Consider the following 16,795-nt stretch of genomic DNA (forward strand, 5'->3'; position numbering starts at 1 on the left):
TGTGAATTTTAGAGATTTTCCTGGCATTATGAAAAAAAATGCAGGATTTTTAACATATATGGCTAAGAGAAGTTGAAAAACATAGCTAAAACGCACTTAAAATCAAAACAACACAAAACATTAGCATAGATTTTGTACATCCTAGTTCCTCTCCCTCTCCTTCTCTTTCTCTCTTTTGTTTAAATGCTGGAAGTGAACAACAATTGTTTTAATATTAAAATAACTGCACAATGTCAACTATGTTTCCTTCACTGAGTACTGGGGCTACAGCAATGACAAGAAAAAATAGACTTTCACGTTAAGAATCTCACCATCTAAAAGGGAGCTATAACATCTTTTATAATATTAAGTTGCATTTGCTGACTGCTATCTATTTACACTCAACTATACACTTACAAGGTTCTAACTGCTTTTTTGTATTGGCTATTTTAACACTCACAACCAACATTAAAGGAGTTAAGTATCTCGCCTCAAATCAAAGAATTAATAAATGGTAAAGGCAATATTTGATGCAGACAGTATATTTCTGGAGACTATTCTCTCACCCACTACCTGCTATTAACATTCAACCATGCCAGGAGATAAACAAAGAAATTCTCTCCTGTTTTCACTTCTGTGGCATGTTTCTTTTCTTTTCTTTTCTTTTCTTTTTTTATCCTTTCCCCTTCTCTTCTCTACTTTTTACTTTCCTCTCCTGATTCATTTTCATCTGTCTGCCTTTTGAATATCAATGTTCCACAGTTTATTTCCTCGGCCTTAGTTTCTTCAAATTCTGGAATTCCATCCAGAAAAGAAAACATTATTTATTGCCAGTTTCAACAACCGTATGTCTTGCTTTCTGGGGAACACATCTACCTGCATTTTCCAGAGGCAATTTCAACTTATCTGGTCTGAAATTTAACTCAATATCTTTCTTCCAAAGCTTGTTTCTCCTATTATGAAAGCTGGACCTTCCACTCAACTTGATGTCTTGTAGGCACGTTTGACCAGTTTTACACCCTGGTCCTCCACAACAAATTCCTGATGACCTGCCCTCTCTCATACCTTTCCCTTCCACTCTACTAACATTACCTTGGCTCCACCCTCATCTCTTACCTGAATCGTTGTAACATCCCCCAGTTTCATCCATCCAGATACATTTCCACACTGTGCAGCACACACAGGAAGCTTTCTAAATTTCAAGTATGATCATTCTACTCCCTTGCTTTAAAACCTACATTTGCTACAGAATAAAGTCCACATTTTATGGCATGAAAACCTTTGCCATCGCGCTGAGACATTAATGGTGGAAGTGCCAGCCTAGGCAACCCTAGATAGGTACACTAGGTTGGAAATGCAAACTGTGTCAGGAGCAATGTAGGAATGAGGATTAAAGCCACAGGTAAAGTCAGGTCAGAGGTCTTTGGAAAGTCTTTATGAAAATGGATGAGGTGGAGGCTTGGAACTGATACTTTGAAATGCTTGCTTGCATCGTTCATCATTCCCAGGGAAGGCAGCAACTTGCAGCTGCGTTCTAAATAAGATTTCCAGTTTTGTCCAGTCCATCCCAGATGTACCCAGGTGCTCTCTTCCTGTAGAGAAAAGAAATATCTAGTCCATCAATCACTGCACCCCTTCCAATATTCTACGGTATGCCCTATTTTCCCATTAGTTCTTGGTTTAGGCTACTTCTTTCCCCTGCCCTTGACTTTCTTTCTGTCAGGAGAATTGGCTCACCAAATTCCATTTTTCCTACTGTGATTTTATTATAAAGATAGAAAAAACTAAGTGCTAGTGTTCCCAGCCTTCAGTGCAGCTTCTGACGGTCACGTAACATAAATGTGCTCAGTCCAGCATTCACAGAACTCTGCTGCTCCCTCCTCTTTCTACTCCTTCTTCCTGCTTGGAATGCAGATGCAATGTCAGAATTGCATCAGAGAAATTGTGACCCTGGGTCTGTGAACCCACCCACTTCACTCGGAGTTATGGAAAGCTTACTGCGAATGTGCTACATTGACCTTGGCTCCCTGTGAAGTGAGGGAAATAAAGCCATATTTGTTAAAGGGAAAGTTGAAGTCGCTCTCTGCTCCACACAGCTGAAAGCATTATTAACTGATACAGCCTTTTTCACTCATAAATTATAAGGAAAGCATAATTGTCCTTACTTCACAGACATCTAATAGAATGGAAAAGCTAAGAAGGTAGGTTATCTTGGAATAAGATTGGAGATTTCTTATCTGAAACTAAAGAGGTCATTGTCCACTCTAAGGTCAGTTACAGTGTGAAGACCAGCAGTTGTTTTTGTTCTCCTTTTGGAGATAAGGAAATTGTGGCACACAGAAGCTTTGAGTCTTGCAAGTACCACAAACCACGTTCTTTCTCTGCCTCTCTTCTTAATCTACTTATTTGCCATACCATTCTACTCAACACAGCCAATCAGAATAAAATCTTTATCACTCTTTTAAGTCAAGAATCCATCTTAGATATCAGTGGGAATATTTTATTAAAAATACAGAGCTAACAGTTATAGATTTTTATCTATCTTTGAGGATTCTTTTGTGTATTATTTCTAAGGTATCAAAGAATAATGGGCCATTTCCCAAAAGAGTATTAAGTATTTATTCTACTGCAAAAATTGCTAATACTATTATTAAATATATAAGAAAATGTTTCCCTGTTTGACCACCCTGTTTTCCCTGTTTTTGAATTGTGGCAATAGAATCACTAATTAGTTTTTATTTAGGCACTCAGTATTTTGTAATCTGTTCACTGAGCATGATAAAGTAATTAAAATGAATGAGATTGAGAAGCTACAGAGCAACAGATGCTAATACCAATTGTAAATGACTGAAAGAAGCTGATCAGCAATCTGAGGAATCAAAGATGATTCTTTGATATGCATTTAGGATATGACACTTCTATACCCTCATTTAAGGGGATTCAACTCCTTTATGCAAACATGTTATTAAGAAGAGGCCCTCTCATCTCTGGAAGCCTCCTAGATCTCAATACTTCTCTGCATCCACATTTATTTTCCTGTTTTGACTCCAGTATTCCTGTCTCTGTGACATCATATTGTTTCCCAATTTAATTTCCATCTTGAACACTATTTCCTGATTTGATCTCTCATCTCTGCTGCTGATCCCATGGATTCATGACTGCAGCTCATGCAAAAGTTCTCATCTCTCATCTGGAATTAGAAGAGACACCCAGTCTCCTGCTGGGGTCAGAGAGTGGGCCTTCGGTTGCATATTGGAGACTAGAACAAGCAGGGATCTTGCCCTGTCCCGACAGAGATCATACTTATTTTTAAATTTTGTGTCTCTATGTTTGTGATTCCATTTTATTCCCATTTCTTTTAGGATATACCTGCTAGCCATGAATTCACTTAGTTTTTCTTTGACTGAGAAAGTCTTCATTATTTCTTTTTCACTTTTGCAGAATGTTTTTGCTTTATATATGACAGATTTTTTGTTTATCTTTTTGTTTTATCATTCTACACTTTAAGTATGCCATGCCATTGTCTCATTGCTCACATAATTTATGATGAGAAGTCTGCTGTAATTTATCCTTGTTCCTCTGTGACGCATGATTTTTTTTCCACTTTTTTTCAAGATTTGCTTTTTGTCCTGGTTTCTGGGGAGTTTGAATAGGATATGGGGTGTGTGTGTGTGTGTGTGTGTGTGTGTGTGTATGTGTGTGTTTTCAGTATTACTTCTGTTTTTTGTTTTTTGTTTTTTCTCTAAACTCCTTAGGTCTGTAGTTTGGTTTATTGGTTTTAGAAAATTCTCAGCCATTATTTCTTCCAATTTTTTTATGCTCCTTTCTCCTTTTCTTATTCTCAGACTGCAGCTATGTATATGTTACACTATTTGATTGTGAGCCACAGTGTTGGGATGTTCTATTAGTGTTCTGGTTTTGTTTTTCATTTTTATCTCTTTGCTTCCAGTTTAGAAAGTTTCTACAGACCTATGTCTAAGTTTACTGATTCTTTCCTCAGCCATGTCCAGTCTACTAATGAGTCCATCAAAAGAATTTGTCATCTTCATTGCTGTATTTTTATTTCTAGTATTTCAATTTGATTTTTTCTTATAATTTCCATCTCTCCATTAAAATTATCCACCTGGCATTGAGTGTTGTCATTTTGTCTAGTATTTCCATTGGAGCCATCAATATGTTAAGCAGAGTTTTCTTTTCTAAATTCCTTGTCTGATAATTCCATCTTCTGTATAATGGCTCTGTCTAGTTGTAACAATTGCTTTGTCACTTTGAATGACTTCTTTCTTGTTTTTTAATATTCTTCATAATTTTTTGGTTATAGCTAGACATGAAAAGAACAGCAGATATTAGCTGAATTTTTTATGTTTGGAGAAAAGCACAGGTTTCCTTGTGTGAGGCCTTAAATGTAGAGATGGATGCTAATCTGGTCAGAAGACGAGTTGCATTTGAAACTGTTTGTGCTATGGGCACCAGCACTTTCTGGCTACTCCATTGGTGCCCTTTCTTGGCTCTCACTTGACTGAGTTTCCCCATGTGCCTCTTCACATTTGCATTCCCCCACTACTTTTACTGTTGTTCTTTATGGTGGTGATGGTGCTGGCTAAGAGGAAGGTTATTTGATGTTCACATTAAGCTAAAGATTTTGGCAGGTATCAAAACCTAAGTCCTGGATATGTAGCCTTCATAACTATTCCTGTCCTTTTTCCTGGGGTAAAAATTCTTCCTCATCTTATTGCTCCTCTTCTTTTTCCCAAATTTCAGTGGTTTTGAAGCCTTTTCTCCTGCAGATTAAGACTTTAGTTGCTTAGGGGAGACTAGGATTGTGCTTCTGGGTAGAGATTTGGTGGTGATCTCTATTTCCATCTTTCAGTTTAATGAATTAAACCAATGTCTCAGGATAAACTTTGATAATTTCCCCTGCAGATTAAGCTTTTTATCCATGAAGTAGATAGTTGGAAATAGTCTGGGTAGATTTGGCAGTGGCTGCTTCTTCCACCACCCCCAGCCAGCACTACAGTGTGTGCGGGGAAAGGGGTGAGGGATGAACTTTTTCTAGGTTTTTCCTTGTTCCTCTTTGTAAATGTTGGGTGAGTTCCTGGACAAAAAGCTGACAAGAGAGTGGAACTCTCTCCTAGGAATACAGCCCTAGGAAACTTCACATTCTCACACTAGCCCACCCGCAGCCTCCAAAAATTCTATACAATTTTCGATTTTTGTTTGGTTTATATAATATACAATGGCTCCTGTCTCAGATAAGAAAATGCTGGAGACCTTCTCTCCAGATGTTGAGATGTCACTTTTCCCTATGATATAGTTTGGATGTTTGACCCCTTTAATTTTCATGCTAAAATGTGATCTCCAATTTTGGAAGTGGGGTGTAGTGAGGACAGTTTGGGTCATGGGAGCAGATCCTTAATGGATATCCTTGGTGCTGTCATCACAATAATGAGTGATTTCTCACTGTATTAGTTCATGTGAGATCTGTTTGTTTAAAAGGGACTGGAACCTCCCATATTCTCTCTCTCTCTCCCTTTTTTTTTTTTTTTTTTTTTGACAGAGTTTTACTCTTGTTGCCCAGGCTGGAGTACAATGGCATGATCTCAGCTCACTACAACTTCCGTCTCCTTGGTTCAAGTGATTCTCCTGCCTCAGTCTCCCAAGTAACTGAGATTACAGGCGTGCGCCACCCCCCCTTCACTTTCTGCCATGATTGTAAGCTTCCTGAGGCCTTCATCAGAAGCAGATCACTACACTTCCCTGGCAGCCTATAGAACTATGAGCCCAAATATATCAATTAACTTTATAAATTACCCAGTCTCAAGTATTCCTTCATAGCAATGCAGACTAGCAAACGCAACAACCTCAGTTTTCTGATTGGTCCAAGAAAAGTCACTGATTTTCATTTTGCTCGGATTTCTTATTGCTGTGGGGCAGATGTAATGACTTCTCAGCTCTTTACATGTCTGAGTTGAAACTGGAGTTCTTATATCAGTGGTAAAAATAAATACCCTACTTATTGTTACTCCATTTTATATTCAACACAATCAAGGAAATTAAATTATTATACAAGAAGCCTGACCATGTTTCCACTGGAAAGAGTTTTATCTAGTAATTTCACTCTACGTAGGTGACTAAATCACACGGAGACAAAGTGGGTGGGCCTATGTTGCACAATGCATTAGTAAAAGAGCTTCACATGAGCTGGATTTACATGGGCTTTTCCTATAACTTACAGCTGGGACATTTTTTGGCAGAACAAAGACTACAACTCATATTCTTCTTTCAAGTTGTTATATTTTCCACAAATCAATTACAATTTAAATAATCATCTGCATATAAAATTGTTTACTTTAGCCCTCTCAAAATAGATAATTTGAAGCTAAAATATGAATTATCATCCTCTGAAATTTAGAGAGTATTTTATATGACAACTACATGCTGAGCATGGTTAGATGCTTTTGAGAATACACTCTACCGTCCTGGTAGCTTATGAACTTTAGGGGAGAATGATACATAAATATAAGTAAGAGAATATCAAGAACTAAGAGATTCACAGAAGTGCTAAGTGCAGGCCCATTATGGAACATATCAGCTTACAGGCCCGATACTGAAATATTGGGATTGTGATAGGTAAGAGTGCCCAGTCCAGGCCAGGTTATTTTAGAGGAATCATGGAAAGATCCCACTCTGTCCTGGAGCCTACATGGATGGATTTTTTCTGAAAAGTTTCAAATAAGAGTAAAATAAGCAATCTATCAACTGCCACTAAGTAACAGAAAATTTCTTTATATTATTCCAAAAGTATATCATTAGGGCTGGAATTAGTAGGTAACCTATAATATTGGTGTTTCTGGCCAGCTATCCTGGCCAATTCCCAGTCTGCTTTCCTAACGTGTAATATTAGCACAGACCATCATTTGTCTGGATCTGTGAAGCCTCCCAGAAGAGCCTGCAAGGTGAATAGCGGCCAAAAATCAGTGCTGTGGAAAAATGTGAGCTTCTACCTCACATGCCTTCTTTCCTGTTTCCTGCAGTGCACAGAGATGGCTACTCAAGGTCGTGGTTACTCTCATGCACAGATTCTGAAGGCTACTCTTGGCTACAATTCAGGTGGTATCCAACAGGGCAAAGTGAAAGACTGGTTTCTTGTCAATAATGATAATCTTTTTTAGTACCTAACACCAAAACAACAATCAATACTATATTGGGCTTAGTCACTAGGAATGTTCAGCTAGCTAAAGAGGGGTCTGGAGTGAAGATTTAGAAGAGTTTCAGGAACATATTTATTGGAGTGGTATTCAAATTATAAAACATTTTATTTTGAAGAGAAAATTTCAAGTTGTGTGTGTGTGTGTGTATTGGAATTGGGGGAACATTAGAAATTCCTAACTTAGTAATTAAGCTTCTTAAGTTATTTTCACTGAAAAAGGAAATCTCAGCCCTATAATTTTCAACAGATCTAACCCCTAATTTAAATTCTTTGTCTACTTTTCTCTCTCTCTCTCTCTTTTTTTTTTTTTTTTTTTTTTTTTGATGAATGCCAGCCAAATCAATAGCACCCAAGCAAATCTCACTGGTAATGTTCTTAAAGAAAATATATACCGAGAATACTTGCCATGCATGACCTAAACAGCTACTATATGCATATTATTTTCAGATTCTTAATGTGTCCCTAGCCCACAGAAAGGCCTACTTAAGCCACGTTACAGCTTCTATCAAAGCCCAGTCTCATAAATATTTCTTCATCTCCGAAATACTTTCATAGATATGATTCTATGATGAAATACATCATGCAACATTCAACCATTGTCAATATCACTTTTTTTCTATTTTTTTTGAACTTATGCAATGAAGTTTACAAATATCCATTTTCAATGTATCTATTGATCCATGAATACATTTCTGAAAGGCCATAGAAACTTAAAAATATAATTTCTAAGGCTTTAGAACTTTCTTCTTTGCAAAGAACCAAATCTTGTTTATTTTTCATTCACATTAGATATTATAACACAGTCACATGAAATAAAGCAAAATGAGATGAGAAACAATGTTCATTTGTGCTAGCTACTATCATTCTATCATTTAATACTCAACATAACTCTAGCACATAGGCTATGCTATTTCTAATTTCAAGATGAGGAGGCAATTTCAAGTAGATTCAGCACATTGAAGTCACATGGTAAAGAGCAGAGGATTTGGGATTTATATGAAGATCTGTTAGCCTTAGAGCAGGGGTATACAAATTTCGCCTTCCCTGGGCCACACTGTAAGAAGAAGAATTGTCTTGGACCACATATAAAAAACACTAATGATAGCTAATGAGCTTTAAAAAAATAACAAAAAAACTCATAATGTTTTAAGAAATTTATGAATCTGTGTTGGGTCACATTCAAAGCTGTCCTGGCCCACATGCAGCCTGCAGGTTGTAGGTTGGATGAGCTTGCCTTAGAGCCTACATATGTGAAGTAAATTATATTCCATTAAAATCTTAAAGGGGTTTATCACAACTAACAGGAAAAATGGAGGGGAACAAACATTTCCGAAGAATCATATTTTCATAGATAAAACACTTAGTGCCATAGCAAGACCTGCTCATGATGACTGGACACTTCAGAGGCAAAGGAAGCAAGTCTCCGTGTAGCTTTGTGCCATTTCAGAGTGAGACTTTCCACTCTCTCCTGCTGGAAAAACTTCCACTCAAGTTTAACATGTCACTGAAGCATTACCTTTCCCTTGAAGACAGATAGGTGGTGGTTCTTTCCTCCGTGTCCTTGGGATTAGGACTGCTTATAGAATATTTCTGCATCCCCAACACCTAGCTCAGGTACAAGAACACAAAAGAAATCTGATAAGTATGTGAAAGAAAAAAAAAAGTGAGATGCTAATCACTGCAAGCTTTGACAACAGTAGCCATATGCCATGACATCCATTTGTCAGCAATTAATTTTCCTATTATATTCTTCTTTAAATTCCCCCTGTGTTAATGAGAAGCACTTCAGTTAAGTGCTTAATAAACAAGCAATTACTAAATAGACAGTTAATGGCCTGCTCTATTATTGCCTGTAACATAAAGGGATAGTGAGAGATACAAATAAAACCCCAACATTTATGCATCATCACAAGATGCATAAATTACAATTGAATTCATAACAGTAGTATAAATGGATCCCCCTTTAGTGTGATTTTTAGGCTTTACAGGAAACATTCTCATTATTTCTCAGTTATTTTTGGTGTAATGAATGAAGTTTCTTCTGAATGTGGCAAGAGGCGCAGTGAACCACTTGGCTACTCAACCACAAATGGGGATTTGCAGAGAGAAGCTGGGGCTGTGGTCTCCATTTTCCTAAGAATGGTGCCAAGAATAAAAAACAATGAAGGGTTTGTGATAAAAAAGTAAACAGTGTAAAAATGTTCAAATACTTCTAAGTAATAAATATTTATTAAAATGAATCTTTGTATTTCCTTAATTTCATTAATAATGAAAAAATTGAAGAAAATTGCCCATATGTTGAGTTCATACAATTTTTTAAAAAACACATACTTTGTTTTATTTTATTTTAAAACAAACTTACTTGTATTTATTTATTTTTAAAGACAAGGTCTCACTATGTTGCCCAGGATGGTCTTGAATTCCCAGGCTGAAGTGATCCTTCTACCTCAGTCTCCCAGATAGCTGGGACTACAAACATGTGCCCGACAAAGACATACAATGTTATCTACCAATTCTTCTCTATTCCATCTTCCTGATAGAATACAAGCTTGAAGGCTAGAAGTGCAATGGTCCTCAGCTCATATTAAATTGGATAAACCTTCCCTGAAGTAGTAGTCATAGGCTTAGCTATTGGGAAGAAATAAAACAAAAAACAAAAACAGAAACAGCAGCACATGTGTATGTGTTATCTTTATTAACTGTGCATTTTTAAAAAGTAGAGTTTTCTAATTAGTTGAAAAATTTCGTACTATATCAACAATACAAATGTGTTTAGAATTCAAATTATGTCATTGTTATTATAATTGGACCCCGGGAATGTAAACAGAAATGTATTTGGAAGAGACACATATCGCTGCTGGCCCTGTTGGGCTATTACATTCTATTAGACTAGAAAATGTACAGGTGACACTAAGCCTGTGGCAGAGAAATTGGAAGATTTGTTGAGTGCTGTGACCCTACTCAATTTTTCGTAATTTTTCTAGCAGCTCTCACATATTTTTAAAATTTAAAGTCCAATATTCACTACCAGATAATTTTGATTGGCATTGGCATTACAATGTCTGTTTTCTCAATGGCATCTAACAGTTCTTACTCATTACTTGTCACTGGCATGAAGGGCAAGCAGCTTAGTTAGACTGTTCAGAGGCTTTACAGAGCCTATCTTTTATTCTTATATGGAGGGGAAAAACAATCCTGGCGTGACAATATGCCTTAATTTAAAGATGAACTAAGTGTTATAAATGCCTCATAAGCACAAACCTCCTGAATTGTTCTGATGCAAGAGGAACAAATAAAAGAATCACATGAAATCCCCACCTTAATCATTTTATTTTATGACAAATATCTTGCTTGTATTCCTCCATTTTCTTATAAGCCAAATAATTTCCAGATTGAAAAATAACTAGAAGCCATAAAATCATTTACTGTTGTATTATTTTAATTAGTTAATCATTTTACAGCTCTTGTACTTCCCAAGTCCAATATCCCTTATTTTTTGTATTTTAAGTTATTTAAACTTCACAGCCACACAAACGGATGTATCAGACAAGCATGTGAGGTGGTATGTTGAATATATTACCATACAGTATTTCTTTATGCAGAATAATACAAGGCAAATTCTCAGGTGCAGTGACCAAACAATAAAATAAGATGCAAGTGCTCTAGAAACTACCAAGTTTGGACAGACGATTGTAAGCTACAAAATTAGGAAACCTAGGAGAATATTTACTTTACGTAGAGGGAACAGAATGAGTATAAGCTCCAAAGCAAGTGTAGCTTCTGGGAACAAGCTTATAGCTGGAGCTCAAACGAAAGGGAAGGGAGAAAGCCAGGCTGCAGAGGAGACTCCATGACTGACGCCATAGTTCCTCTTTCCCCAAGCAGCTGTGAGGAGCTGGGGATAAGAATCTCACCATAAAATTCAGAGGAGACTTGAGACTTGGGATTGGATATGTATTTAGGGAAGAGTAACTAAAATAGACAAAAAATGAGGACTAGAATTCAGGATGGGGAAAAGACTTAAAAGAAATAGGGCTAAGGGAAGAATAAGAGGTTTTAGAATGGAGATGACCCACTGAACAACTGGGTCACCTAAAAAACATCCATCTAAGGCATCCATAATGTTGACCTGAAGTAAAAATCTAAGGCAAAATTAGCATAAGTAAAGAATTCGATTTGGCCAAATTTGAGGAGTGTAACCCGGGAAACACATATCCAAACTACGTCAGATAAGTGCTTTCAGTTGGAGAGGTTACAAGCAGATTTTTAAGGACAAGATGAAGAGGTATAGCAAGGTGGTCTCAGCCTGTTCATATAGAAATACCATTGGTCAACAGAAAGAAGCTAACAGATGATTGGCTAAAGGCTACAGCACTTCTTGGAAGTCATTATCTGTTTGTGATGAACCCAGCTCCTGGAATTCTTTTAAGTAAAAAAGTTCAGGAATTTCAGGGGAGTAACTGTGGCATCATGACCACCCTATTTGGCCATTGCAATTTAGTTATCCTCATTTGTTGGGTTTTGTTTTCAATAAGTATGTCCAGTGAGAACCTCCCCTTTTGTTTGGTCCAACCTTACAGAATAGCTTACCTTGACTCTGCAAAGTTTAGACTATCTTGGAGACAACTAGTAGACTGTTCTTTAAACCTTCCTCTAGTTGTCTGTATATTCCACCTTATGCAGAAAAGGTGGTCAAAATGGTAGCTAATTTGGGTGAGAAAATAAAACTTTCTCCATGCCCAACACCCTCCACACATATTAGAGTTCAACAGTAAAGGTAGAAGGAGCAGAAGGGATTCAACAATGAAAAATAAATAACCGCGGCCGGGCGCGGTGGCTCAAGCCTGTAATCCCAGCACTTTGGGAGGCCGAGACGGGTGGATCACGAGGTCAGGAGATCCAGACCATCCTGGCTAACACGGTGAAACCCCGCCTCTATTATAAAAATACAAAAAACTAGCCGGGCGAGGTGGCTGGCGCCTGTAGTCCCAGCTACTCGGGAGGCTGAGGCAGGAGAATGGCGTGAACCCGGGAGGCGGAGCTTGCAGTGAGCCGAGATCCGGCCATTGCAATCCAGCCTGGGAGACAGAGCCAGACTCCGTCTCAAAAAAAAAAAAAAAAAAAAGAAGAAGAAAAGAAAAATAAATAACCTGTCTGAGAAAAGGAGAGCCCTTTACTTTCCTCCCACAGCGAGTTGGCCATGGACATATCTTTTCAGGTGTGTCAAAAGAGCCTGTTCCTGTGGTTACCTGAATAACAAAGACCCAGGCAGAAATCACTGAGTTGTAGATACAAACACTCTCAGACTAGCCAGACAATTGCAGGAGGACTGGGGAAGGAAGAATAAGATAGTGTCTCTGGAACTTAAGGAGAAGATCTGTTGAGAAGCAGATGCCAATAACTAGAGGGAAACCACCTCAGGCTGAAAGGATAGATAAGGGTCTCCATCCTCTCTGGTGCCACGTGGTCAATCATTGTTGTTTCTCTCTAGGAGTCTGCTTTATTATTTTTTCTTAGAAGCATGGCCTTCTCAGCTTACCTTTCGCTTGTGTCAGATATGGCTACTCAGATTAAATTTGACATGAGCGTTTCACTCGGGGACCCCAAAGAGAATAAGGAGGGGCTCTGGGACTCATGTTCGTTTCCTAGAAGAAGGAATCCGAGTGGCCAACCTGGATGACGTTACTTTTCTAATCAGCTGTGTTAAGGATTTTTTAAATTATTATAAACAGGGATCTAAGTGTTCACGGATAGTGTGGTGATTATACAAGCAACTTCCAAGAGCAAGACTGTCTCATACGGAACTTTGCATTTCTTAGCAAGAACCAGGTCTCTAGCAAAGAGCAAACATTCAGTAAATTGTTTCTGAGTCTATTAATAAATGATAAGACAAGGGATATCACCATCCTCACTGTATGCCTTCAGATGTGTGTTTTCTATCGGACACGAGTATTCCAACAAAAACTGGAAAAAAGAAAATACAATGCATTCACTGGGCAGAAATACTGTGGACCGGAGGTAAGCATTCGGACAGTAGTGAACAAAATTATTCTTGAGGTCCCCATTAATCAAAGTATTTGTTGCATCCAGAAGCTTGAATCTTTAAGGACAAATATGAATCTTTACCTATCTCCTTTTACTCTTCTCTCCTTTCTCCTAAACTAATTCCAATGTATACATTAACTTTTAAAATTTCATAAAGCCTATCTAATTGGGAATTTAGGTCTCACTCCTTGTGGACACCAGAAGGATATAAATGATTGGGGGAAATCCCACCAAACAGAACGGCAAGAAGATGTATGAATGAGTAGTGAGCTCAGGAGCAACCCATCAGTCCTCTTCTTTATTTTACCCCCAACCCAGAACTTAGGGATGAAGCTTCATAAAGCTCTCTTTGGTGAAGTAGAGAGGCCTGTTCCGTTCCCGAGAAGTGCAGAGCTGCATGTTGGCTTTGGGATGACACTGACTGGGTATAAAATTTATCACATGTGATATCCCATGTGTGATCTTCTACCCACATTGTTTAGCTTCTCCAAGACTTTTCTTTGGAAAGTCCACATAGAACAGAAAAAAGAAATGCCGTCTTTTAAAATATCCATTTAACTATCTTGTGCTCCCATGTTTCCAAGGTTAGGGTATTGGGAGAGCTGGTGAAAGAGCAGTATGTCAGCATTAACTTGTCTTCAAGCAGGCATGACTTTCCATACCGAATGGTCACAATCTCAACTTTTAATGGATCCTAAATATGTGTTTCAAAAATACTGCCATTTGGTAATAAAGTTATACTCAAAGTTTTTAGCACTTGTTTGGCGGAATTTCCAGAGACTGGAGAGAAGGTTAAGATCCAGGCGGTTGCTATGACAAGAGCATTATGACTTATTCATCTAACACTTCGTTGCTGTCAGTGTGATACAACCCTTCAGCTCCTGGTTTAGAAAAGCAAAGGGAGGGCGGTCGCGGGAGCGAGCGGGGCAGGCGCTGTGGGCCAGGCCCCTCCTACAGCTCCTGCACGAACCTACCGCCTCCCGCCAGGCTCTGCCGGCGCCCGCCATTCCCGCAGCGCCGCTCTGCGCCTACTGCCCTGAGTGCCAGCGCGGGGCTGGCGGGAGCCTCGGTGGGCGCACGGGCGCACGGGCGCGCGGGGCCTTGATCGTTGCTCCCTGACTGGCCACGGTCGCCTCCATGAAGCGGAAAAGCGAGGGGCGGTCGAGCTTGGCCGCCACGTCTCCCTGCTCGCCGCGCTGCTCGTCGACCTCGCCGGTTGTGAAGAAGATCCGCAGCTCCACGCAGCAGGACCCGCGCCGCCGGGGCCCCCAGGTCGACGTGTACCTGGACATCACCGATCGCCTTCGTTTTGCCATTCTCAACAACAGACCAAAGAGTGCATCAAATGTACATTATTTCAGCGTAGATAATGAACTCAAATATGAGAACTTCTCCGAAGACTTTGGACCACTCAATCTGGCAATGGTTTACAGATATTGTTGCAAGATAAATAAGAAATTAAAGTCCATTACAATGTTAAGGAAGAAAATTGTTCATTTTACTGGCTCTGATCAGAGAAAACAAGCCAATGCTGCCTTCCTTGTTGGATGCTACATGGTTATATATTTGGGGAGAACTCCAGAAGAAGCATATAGAATATTAATCTTTGGAGATACATCCTATATTCCTTTCAGAGATGCTGCCTATGGAAGCTGCAATTTCTACATTACACTTCTTGACTGTTTTCATGCAGTAAAGAAGGCAATGCAGTATGGCTTCCTTAATTTCAACTCATTTAACCTTGATGAATATGAACACTATGAAAAAGCAGAAAACGGAGACTTAAATTGGATAATACCAGACCGATTTATTGCCTTCTGTGGACCTCATTCAAGAACCAGACTTGAAAGTGGTTACCCTCAACATTCTCCTGAGACTTATATTCAATATTTTAAGAATCACAATGTTACTACCATTATTCGTCTTAATAAAAGGATGTATGATGCCAAACGCTTTATGGATGCTGGCTTCGATCACCACGATCTTTTCTTTGCGGATGGCAGCACCCCTACTGATGCCATTGTCAAAAAATTTCTGGATATCTGTGAAAATGCTGAGGGTGCCATTGCAGTACATTGTAAAGCTGGCCTTGGTCGCACGGGCACTTTGATAGCCTGCTACATCATGAAGCATTACAGGATGACAGCAGCTGAGACCATTGCGTGGGTAAGGATCTGCAGACCTGGCTTGGTGATTGGGCCTCAGCAGCAGTTTTTGGTGATGAAGCAAACAAGCCTCTGGCTAGAAGGGGACTATTTTCGGCAGAAGTTAAAGGGGCAGGAGAATGGACAACACAGAGCAGCCTTCTCCAAACTTCTCCCTGGTGTTGATGACATTTCCATAAATGGGGTCGAGAATCAAGACCAGCAAGAACCCGAACCTTACAGTGATGACGACAACATCAATGGAGGGACACAAGGTGATAGACTTCGGGCCCTGAAAAGCAGAAGACAACCAAAAACAAATGCTATTCCTCTGACATGTCCCCTAGCTGTGCTGACCTCTGCACTATGTAGTATTGTCATCTGGTGGATTGTTTGTGACTACATTCTTCCCATCCTGCTATTCTGTCTCGATGGTTTCAGAACATAGCAGCCATCAGGACCCCCTGACAGATAGCTGCTTCTCTCTGTTTCAAGGGCTAAAACGGTCTTGCCTTAAGTAAAATCCTGTGACCAGAGCTGAAAGAAGACTCTAGGAAATGAAAACTGCAACAGAAATTAGCACAATTTGAAAAGAAAACAAAATTGCAAAAGCCTTGGTTGTTTTCCACCTAAGAAGCGATCAATGGAGAAAATGTCCACTGGAGTTTCAATAATGAACTTTGAGTTTGGGTGCAAGCAAATGACTCAAAGAAGGACCCAGCTCTCAAGCTGAAGGACAAAAATGCTGTTGTAAATTTAGTCTCAGGTGTAAATACCCAAGCCCTCTGGTACCCAGGGAGCTGGCTGGTCTGCGGTGAATGTGTGTCCCTGTGATGGCAAGCACTGTAGTTGCTGGCCTTCAGAAGACTTGAGGATCTGATAGAGGTTTTTTATGTATTTATTTTCTGTTCGCCTTGTGACCCTGTGTCAAAATTTATAAAGATGCAAAAGGCATTACTGAGATGGTACTTTCTGTAATTTGATACTATTTGGCTTTATCATCTTCACTTGGCTATTTGTAATACTGTTGTAATGTTAACTCTGTTAAGTAACCAAGCTGCTTGTCTTCCACCAAAGAGTGCTTTATTAACAAGAATCTGTGAAAACCACATTTAAACACTGTTGCATGTTGTAATACCAGGTGGTACCTTGGTAACGTAAAACTTGCAAGAGAATATTAATGGTAGCTTTAGAAGACTCAGGAGGAGAAACTGACTTCAGAGTTGGAAGATGTTGCAAGTCATTCCTTTTTCTGTCCTTTAGGGACTGAAGAACCGGGAGGTTGCCCATTGTTCGGCTGCCAGTCATACAAATTAAAATCATATTTCCTTCCATGCATGGAAAAAACACACTATTGGTTTTTTGCCTTGGAAACAGCAATCCAAAATAATATCGACTTAAAAAAAAAGTTACCGCT

At 39.1% G+C, this 16,795-nt stretch overlaps 1 protein-coding gene across 1 annotated transcript; it reads left to right on the forward strand.

Moving 5' to 3' along the window:
* Positions 1-14,024: 14,024 nt before the first annotated feature.
* On the forward strand, positions 14,025-16,015 carry LOC105555270 (dual specificity protein phosphatase CDC14C). Its single transcript, XM_012002125.1, has one exon. The coding sequence runs from the start codon at positions 14,372-14,374 to the stop codon at positions 15,824-15,826; it is 1,455 nt and encodes a 484-aa protein (XP_011857515.1). The 5' UTR covers positions 14,025-14,371; the 3' UTR covers positions 15,827-16,015.
* The last annotated feature ends 780 nt before the right edge of the window (positions 16,016-16,795 follow it).

The sequence above is a fragment of the Mandrillus leucophaeus genome, unplaced genomic scaffold, assembly GCF_000951045.1.
Source record: "Mandrillus leucophaeus isolate KB7577 unplaced genomic scaffold, Mleu.le_1.0 Scaffold678, whole genome shotgun sequence".
Classification (NCBI taxonomy): domain Eukaryota; kingdom Metazoa; phylum Chordata; class Mammalia; order Primates; family Cercopithecidae; genus Mandrillus; species Mandrillus leucophaeus.